Source organism: Mugil cephalus, chromosome 14 (assembly GCF_022458985.1).
Source record: "Mugil cephalus isolate CIBA_MC_2020 chromosome 14, CIBA_Mcephalus_1.1, whole genome shotgun sequence".
Classification (NCBI taxonomy): Eukaryota; Metazoa; Chordata; class Actinopteri; order Mugiliformes; family Mugilidae; genus Mugil; species Mugil cephalus.
The window spans coordinates 24748371-24757387 of record NC_061783.1 but is presented as its reverse complement, the minus strand read 5'-3'; the positions used below and the strand labels follow the sequence as shown (position 1 = coordinate 24757387).

Sequence of the window (9017 nt, the reverse complement as noted above, 5' to 3'; positions counted from 1 at the left end):
CTCACACTGCTTTCACTCTCTCTCTGGTCTCTGGCTTTTCTCTGTCTCTTTATTTCTACCACGAAACCAACTCAACATCATTATTCTTCAGCTTCTCGTATTTTTCATGTTTCAACACAATAAAGTTTTTTCTTCAAGTCAAATACTTTGTCTCTGTTCTCTCTTCAACAACATAATCATCATCTTGTTTTTTAATATTTCCTGAATGCATCTCATCACAGTCACATTTAATCTTTAGATCTAATTCATCAACTACAAGTAAACATCAGGTTTTATCACTTTGCAGCTACTCTCTGAGGATCAGTGTCTCAGTTCAGGAAACTAATGAATTATATGTGTGTATTAAATATGTTTTCACAATCATTTTTAACCAGCTAAAATATACTTTAATTCTAGTTAATGTAATAATAAATCTGTGGTGGGTAGAGCTCCCCCTCCCTTCTCTGCCTGTTGGGCCACACCCCCTCCAATCAGTGATTCCCAACAGGTGAGGCTATCACCTCCTGGTTGTATTTAAATGTAGCTGCAGGCAGTGGTAGGTTTTTGCCTCACGCTCTCCTGACCCTGCATCTGTTCAATGAATGACGATGTCTAGTCAAAGTATGCTCTTTGTCTTTCTGTCAAACATACTTCTGGCACATGCTCTTAGTTCTTCCCTTGCATCTGTGTAGGTGAGAGACTGAGCACTAAAGGGGACTAGTCACCGCGCTCCCTCCCCCCGTCTGTGCAGCGCTCGTCATGTGTGGATGTGTGACTGTATAATGTTCAACTCCAGGAACGGAGAAGTGATGTGGGCTCCTGCTGCTGTAGCTGAGCTGCTTTTGCCCCTTTTTCAAAATATATTTTGTGTACTTATGGTTACCTTGGTTCATCTAGTGTTTTCATTATAAATTGTGTTAAGGGAGCTTTGTTTTCTCCCCAGTCCAGTTAGTCAGTTTAGTGTTTTTGTTTCTTGGTTTCTTTGTTTTTTGAGTTAATTCTGTTCTGGGGTTCTGTCAGTGCCAGTACAGGTGGGCTGGTCATAGGTGTGCAGGTGGTGGCTCCCTGGGTGGAGGGTTTCCTCATTTCAGTTTTATTTGCATGTTTTATGTCATAATTTGTGTCTTTTGCTTTGCAGTTTGTGTGACCCCCCTTCGGATAGCTGCTGGTGGTGGCCCCTCTCCCCTTCACTCCCCCACCCATGTAGGCCTCTGTGACAGTCACCTTGTGCTGGTAAACACTTCAGTGTAGTGACATTTTAGCATGTAGAGATATTTTTGTGATACAGCCTTGTTTTTAAGCCCAGTCCTCCTCCTATTTAACTGATGTCAGATTTACTTGTAATAAAAATTAAATTGTTCACAACTAGAAATTCACCTCTCTGCTCCTTTTCTCCTTGAAACATAAGAACCTGTATTCAGTGTTTTATTCTCTGGGTGAAAGTCCCATAGTGGCGTTGAGGTATGGTCAGGGGTGTACAGCTGCCCCGGTTATAAGTCATGTGGGTTTTAGTTTTAATTTGAGGTCATTTAAAAACTTTGAGTTTTTATCTATACATTTAACTTTTCATCCTTTAATAGTGACTGAAACATTCTGGCTCTTTCAGGTTTTATTTCACTACAGTGATGAAGTTATGTGATAAACTGAAAGTTGATCTGAACTAATTGTCTATTAGAGACTAATAATGAGTTGGACTACAGACATCTGCTACTATCCATGACAACACACACTGAACATTAATCAATAGATGTGTTTTAGATGTTTTTCTTTTTAAATGTCACATATAAATATGATGATGTATGAAGTTTTGAACCAACGTCTGGTTTGTGTGTTCAGTGAACTGTATCAGTCTCTGCAGTAGCTTCCAGCTGCAGCAGTCACTTCAGTTTCTGTTCAGTCTGACTGAGGGAGGTTTTTGTACGACGCTTTTTCGCTGTGTGAACACATACTGACTGTTGATGCTATGAAGACTCTGACAGTAATAAACTGCTGCATCTTCAGCCTGGACTCCACTGATGGTCAGAGTGAAGTCAGAGTTTCTTCCACTGCCTGAAAAACCATCTGGAATCCCTGATGCTCTATTGTTAGCATAGTAAATGAGAAGTTTGGGAACTCCTCCATCTCTCTGTTGGTACCAGGATAAAAAGTAGTGAATGCTGGAGACGTAGCCGCCGCTGTAGACCATGTGGAAACGAACCTCCTGACTGGTCCTACAGTTGATGGTGACGGTTCCTCCCAGACCAGACCTCACTGATCCAGGCTGAGTCACTGTGACATGGTCTCTGGACTCTGAGGATACAGAGACAAAAACATAAAGCAGCTTGATGGTTTTGTGGGCTTCATTTCAGAGGGACGGATGTTGATAGAGGAGAGGAGTTTGATTCTCTGGACTTTACCTGTGAAGCAGCAGCAGAGGAGAGTCCAGATGAGGACGCAGATCAAAGTCATGTTTTGATGAGGAGGATTTCTGTGGCTTCTGTTGTCATGAAGGACAGCTGTCAGTCATCCAGTCTTCAACTCTCAGAACTATAAACTCTCCCAGAGCACTGGAGCATGGTGCTGCTGATGCAAAGTCACTCTCTATGGAAATGCTCTGACTCTTTATTAAAATGAGTCAGTGATGATGTTTTAAATCAACATCTATAAATAAATTATATCTAACAGAGTTTATTATCATGTGGTGCTGATATTTTCCCTCCAAGATAAATCTGAAATGATGTTTCATGTTACTATTAATCAGGATTTTACAAAGAGACTGATTTATTTTTCATTCCATGGTGTTTTTTTAGTCAACTAAATATAAGTTGTTTTATTGAGTCAACTTAAAACCACTGAAAGGTTTTCATGATGTACTATGTTGATGCTAGAGTTCCATTGGAAGGATTTGACTTCGACAAGAACCAGACTGTGATGTCTGGATGACTGGGACAGAACATCTCCTGAACTGCAGCTCTTGAGGCTTGTTCCTGGTCTGCAGTGGTCAGTTCTAGGGATTTCCGATATTGACTTTTTGCCGATATCTGATAGCCGATTTTATCCAAATTCTTAATTTCCAATTCCGGTATCACCCAATATGGTATACTGATATATGTGGGCATTTTTTTTCCCCACCCAGACTAATTTAAGCAGCAAGCAACCTGCCACACTAGCTACACTGTGTTGTTGCTTTGGCTCCGGGTGCGGTTTGATAAGGTCATCAATCGCGCGCCGGTAAATGTCTCAGGATCCCACAAGCAGCATCAGCAGCAGCAGAATCCGGGCATTATGTTATCTGTTTTCATTATCGGTGGTAAAACTGATAATGATATGAACAGATATTACAAAAATAGGCTAATATCGGCCGATATTATCGGTTGGCTGATATTATCGGACATCCCTAGTCAGTACCTTTCAAAAGTGGTCAGAGGAAAGAGAAGAACATATGTGGTTTAGACCATAGTATCAGCTCCAACAGTTACTGCAGAGTTGTCCGTGTTGTTGGTGATCTGGTCTAATCCATGCCACGTCCTCTGTTGGTTGTTGTGTGTCAAATTGTCCTCATCATAGCTGTGTTAGGTTACTCAGGTTTTCCCTTGTCTTGTTGTCCTGGTCAACCAACGTTAAGATGAGGTTGTGAGGTATCAAAAGAGTTTATATTGTACTTGTAACCCACAGTTTTTGATTGGGATGAATCTGAATCAGTTTGTCAGCAGTTTCTCTCCTCAATATTTAATATAAGAACCAGTGGTTTCTCTCTCTCTCTCTCTCTCTTTCTGTGTCTCCAAGATCTGAACATGTCCATCAGCTGTGAGAGAACTTCCACACATAGTTTATGTATTTTATTGGTGGTTTGGACTTTTTCCTAATGGAGTGTCAGCTGAGATGAGGAGCAGTGAGAGATGGTCTGACAGGTCTAGGTGAGGGAGGGGTACAGCTCTGTATGCATGCTTCATGTTAGTATACACATGGTCTACAGTGTTCTTCCCTCGAGGAACATTAATCCTGTTGTACAAACCAAGGAAGCACAGTCTTTATTCACTCATCTACACAATAGAAAGCTCCACGTTCTCTACAGAAAGGACTTTGTGGAGATCTTGTTTCTTCATCTTTGTCTCAAAGCTCCAATAATGAAGTTTGATTGCTGTGTGTGTAGATGTAGTTTGAGTTCATCACTCATGATGACATTGAGCTTTAACTGATTCTGAGTCTAAGAGAATATTTTCTGTCATTGTGTAAAGATTGAGACGTTTTCTGATGCTGTTCTGTGTCTTCATGTTCCCGTATGAAGCTGAGGTCAGAGGTCATGACTGAACTTAGACTCGGGAACAGTTTAACTTTAGCTCCTTTAGAGTCCAGTCACATAAGGACCTGGAACTGATCTGAATGGATGGAAAGAAGCTCTGATGGAGAAAGTAATCTGATTACTACCAAGATCATGTTCAGTTTGTTAACTTATTGTGATACGTGTTCAAATTAACTCATGTTGTGAGGACATTAATTCAATAATGGAGAAGCTTCGTGTTAAAATGAATAAATATGATGATGAGTGTGTTAACAATCAATGTAAAGTCATCTCTTGTGTTCAGTGAACTGTATCAGTCTCTGCAGTAGCTTCCAGCTGCAGCAGTCACTTCAGTTTCTGTTCAGTCTGACTGAGGGAGGTTTTTGTATGACGCTTTTTCATTGTGTGAACACATTCTGACTGTTGATGAGATGAAGACTCTGACAGTAATAAACTGCTGCATCTTCAGTCTGGACTCCACTGATGGTCAGAGTGAAGTCAGAGTTTGATCCACTGCCTGAAAAACGACCTGGAATCCCTGATGCTCTACTGTCAGCGCGATAAATGAGAAGTTTAGGAACTCCTCCATCTCTCTGTTGGTACCAGTGTAAACGGTGGTAGTTGTTGTAAACATAAACATTTATTTTTCAGGTGTTTCTGTAAATGGAAAGTTTGGAATGATGAGTAATTTTGATGCCAGTATTCATTTGTCTCAATTTTACCATGAATCTAAAAACTTATCATAGATGATGATGATTTCTTAAGTGTTTTGGAAACACTTGAATATTAAACTGTTTGACTGAAGGAAAGTTCTTTAAATCAGTCAACATATTAGTGAGTCGACCTTTAGTGAACTTCTCTGTGTCAGACATTCCAGTAGCCAGGTGCAGAGAATTGGTGGTAATCCAAGCAGCAGCAGTTTGTTGACTAAAGTCTGTGGTTCAGTTGTATTAAATGCAGAGCTGAAGTCCAGGAAAAGCAGCCTGTAGGTGTCTCTACCCTCCAGGTGAGTGAGAGCAGAGTGGACGACAGATGAAATTAAATCCTCTACAGACCTGTTCTTCCCGTATGTATACTGGTCTGGGTCCACATTAATGTCCACCCTGTCCTTAATGTGGCCATGACCACGCGTTCAAAGCTTTTCATAACTATTAGAGTGAGGGCCACCGGTCGATAGTCACTCATTCTCCTGACTGCTGCACACTAGGACTCTGGGATGATGGAAGCTGTTTACAGGGACAACGTCTCCACAGCCTGGAAGAGAGAGACGTTAAAGACCTCACACTTTAGTGAGCTGGTCTGCACAGTCCAACAGAAACCTCCCAGGGATGTTGTCTGGTTCTGCTGGTTTGTGGAGGTTGACACATTGCAGAGACGTCCTCATCTTGTTTCCAGACACTCTGAGTGAGTCTGGAACAGGTAGCAGGATCAGCAGGTTCAAAGTGGGCATAGAAGGTGTTTAGGGCCTCTAGACTTTCACCAAACATCTTTTCAGAGCATTAAATCAGCAGCAGGAGTCTTTTCTAGGTGACTCCTGATCTGATGGGAGTGTTGTGAACAGGGAGTGAGCAGGGTGTGATGCCCCCCCGAGATCCTTCTAGACCTCTACCTGGATCTGACATGATGAAGAACAAACACAGGTTCCTGTTGGAGGCCGGGAGACGACTGGATGTTCTCACAATGTGTTCTGTTCTTGGTGTGAGCAGAGGATGTGATGGAGGAGGTGAGGACACTTTCGATGGTGGCTCTGTAGAACTGGGCACGAACATTGAGGGAGACGTTCATCTTGTGGAGCGACCTGAGGAAAAAACATCCTCTGGTGAGACCGCTTGGATGAGTGTGTCTCCCATTTCAGGTCCCTGGTGATGGTGGTGCCCAGAAACCTGTACTGCAGTGTTGATGAGAAGTTGGGGGGCGTGAGGGTGAATGTCCACAGAAGTCCATGACCAACTCCACTGTCTTGTTGATGTTTAGATCCAGGGGTACCTGCAGATGTAGCATGTTGAGCTATAATCCACAAACAGGGTCCTGACATAGGAGCTGGGCTGGTCCAGGTGCTGGAGCACATGGTGGAGGCTGAGGTTGGTGGGGTTGTCCACAGAGTGATTTGCTCTGTAAGTTCTCATGACCCGGCTCATGGGCCGTGACAAAAAGCACAAATACACAGGAACATAACGTTCAAGAAGTTTATAACAAACGAGGATAAATAATAAGAAGGAAAGCGTACCACATACTGTAGGTGGGGTGTGGATGTCAGTGTTTATCAGTGTGTCTGGTGATGGGTGAATGTCCTCGTGTAGAATGTTAAGTGTTGGATGGAGTAAAATAATTAAGAATCAGGACAAAGCCAACCAAAAAAAAACATGGTACCCTCAGGATGGAACCAAAGACAGAGAGAGAGAGAGATGGGAGCTGACAGACAGGTCTTAAACAAGCCGCCCACTGGGAGTCTGGCCAGGTGCTCCCTAACTATGCTCCGCCCACCAGCCAGGTACCTGGCAGATAAAAACACACCAGAACAGGCCCTGCCAGGCAGGAGGCCGTCACACCCACCTCCATGAGAACAGGGTTCAAAATTAAAGCTCATGTTGCATTACCACATTACTTTAATACCAGGACAAATATTTTTCAAGAAAACTAACCTGATGCTTGTCATCCACCAGACCCCTCCCCCCTCAGCAACCTGGTGCCAGTAAGAAGTGATTTAAGAGGAAAAAGAGAGATGACATGGATGAGACAAACCGTTTAAGGTGAAGTCAGTTATACACAGGCTAGACTAGTACGGGGCTCGGGACAGTTCATCTGCTGCTACATTTTCTGGACCCCTGAACCGAATATCTAGCCAGTATGACTGATGTAGGCAACTCTTTGTGCTGTTGAAATACAAACCACTGGCACAGACATATCGGCAGCATTAGCTGCAACGAGAGGACGTTCCTGACCGGCACACAAAACACCCGTCTCAATCAACTCTGCCTTCAAAATACTTTCCATGTTACCCTTCAGCTGATTATGGGGGATATCCACTTGACAATGCCATGCCATGTTCTGCTGTTGTTCCTGACTGCATCTGTCCATCAATTCCTCGAATAGAGCATTAAACTCATCCATCTCTGCCATTACGCAAAAAACAAATCAGATACTGGCATTCACAACCCATCCAAGAGGCCAAAGCGAGTGCCAACACGGTGCCAACACACAACAAGTGGGCAAACCCCTCCATCTAATCTACCTGCCCAGATCTTACCCGACTCAACTCACCCCTAGTCTTCTGAACTGTGAGGGGTCCAGGAGGGGGTCGGTGATTGGTGTGAGGAAGGAGTCTCTCAAAGCTCTTCATGACCACAGATGGTCTGTAGTCATTCAGTCCTTCTTTGGAACTGGGATGATGGTGGATGCTCTGAAACAGGATGGCACAACATTCAGAGATGGACTGGTTGAAGATGTGTGACAGTTAACCCGTAGTATCAGCTCCAACAGTTACTGCAGAGTTGTCCTTGTTGTTGGTGATCTGGTCTAATCCCTGGCACGTCCTCTGTGGGTTGTTATGTGTCAAATTGTCCTCATCATAGCTTTGTTAGGTTTCTCAGGTTCTCCCTTCTCTTGTTGTCCTGGTCAGCCAACGTGAAGATGAGGTGGTCAGATCTCAGAAGAGTTTCTATTTTACTTGTCATCCAGGGTTTTTGATTGGGATGAATCTGAATGTGTTTGTCAGCAGTGAACATATCTGTTCAGAATTTAATATAAGAACCAGTGGTCTCTGTGTGTGTCTCCAACATCTGATGTCCAAACATGTCCATTAGTTGAGAGAGAACTTTCACACATAGTTTATGTATTTTATTGGTGGTTTAGACTTTTTCCTGATGGAGTGTCAGCTGGGATGAGGAGCAGTGAGAGATGGTTTGACAAGTCTAGGTGAGGGAGGGGTACAGCTCTGTGTGCATGCTGTCATATGAAGAAAGGTCCTTTATTTACAAAAGACAAACAAATTAAAAGTGAGTGGATGATAAGTTCAGGGTGGACCGAGGCCAAAGTAACAAACAAAATGATCCAACCTAGAAATATTTTCACTCTCTCTCTGTCTCTTTATTTCTACCATGAGAAAAAACTCAACATCATTATTCTTCAGCTTCTCGTGTTTTTCATGTTTCAACACAATAAAGTTGTTTTTTCTTCAAGTCAAATCCTTTGTCTCTGTTCCTTCTTCAACAACATAATCATCATCTTGTTTTTTAATATTTCCTGAATGCATCTCATCACAGTCACATTTAATCTTTAGTTGTAATTCATCAACTACAGGTAAACATCAGGTTTTATCACTTTGCAGCTACTGTCTGAGGATCATTGTCTCAGTGCAGGAAACCAATGAATTATATGTGTGTATTAAATATGTTTTCACAATCATTTTTAACCAGCTAAAACATAGTTTAATTCTAATGAATTCAATGATAGGTTTTATTTGTACTTTGAGAACTTTGAATTTTTCCCTATAAATTTTGCTTTTCATCCTTTAATAGTGACTGAAACATTCTGACTCTTTCAGCTTTTATTTCACTACAATGATGAAGTTATGTGATAAACTGAAAGTTGATCTGAACTAATTGTCTATTAGAGACTAATAATGAGTTGGACTACAGACATCTGCTACTATCCATGATAACACACACTGAACATTAATCAATAGATGTGTTTTAGATGTTTTTCTTTTTAAATGTCACAGTTAAATATGATGATGTATGAAGTTTTTAACCAACGTCTGGTTTGTGTGTTCAGTGAA

General features: G+C 42.1%; 1 gene segment (V, D, J or C); it reads right to left on the bottom strand.

The window, feature by feature from the left end:
* Window positions 1–620: 620 nt before the first annotated feature.
* On the bottom strand, window positions 621–2427 carry LOC125020343. The segment is given in 3 exon segments: window positions 621–663; window positions 1914–2268; window positions 2376–2427. Coding segments are annotated over 3 exon segments (450 nt in total).
* Between the last annotated feature and the right edge of the window lie 6590 nt (window positions 2428–9017).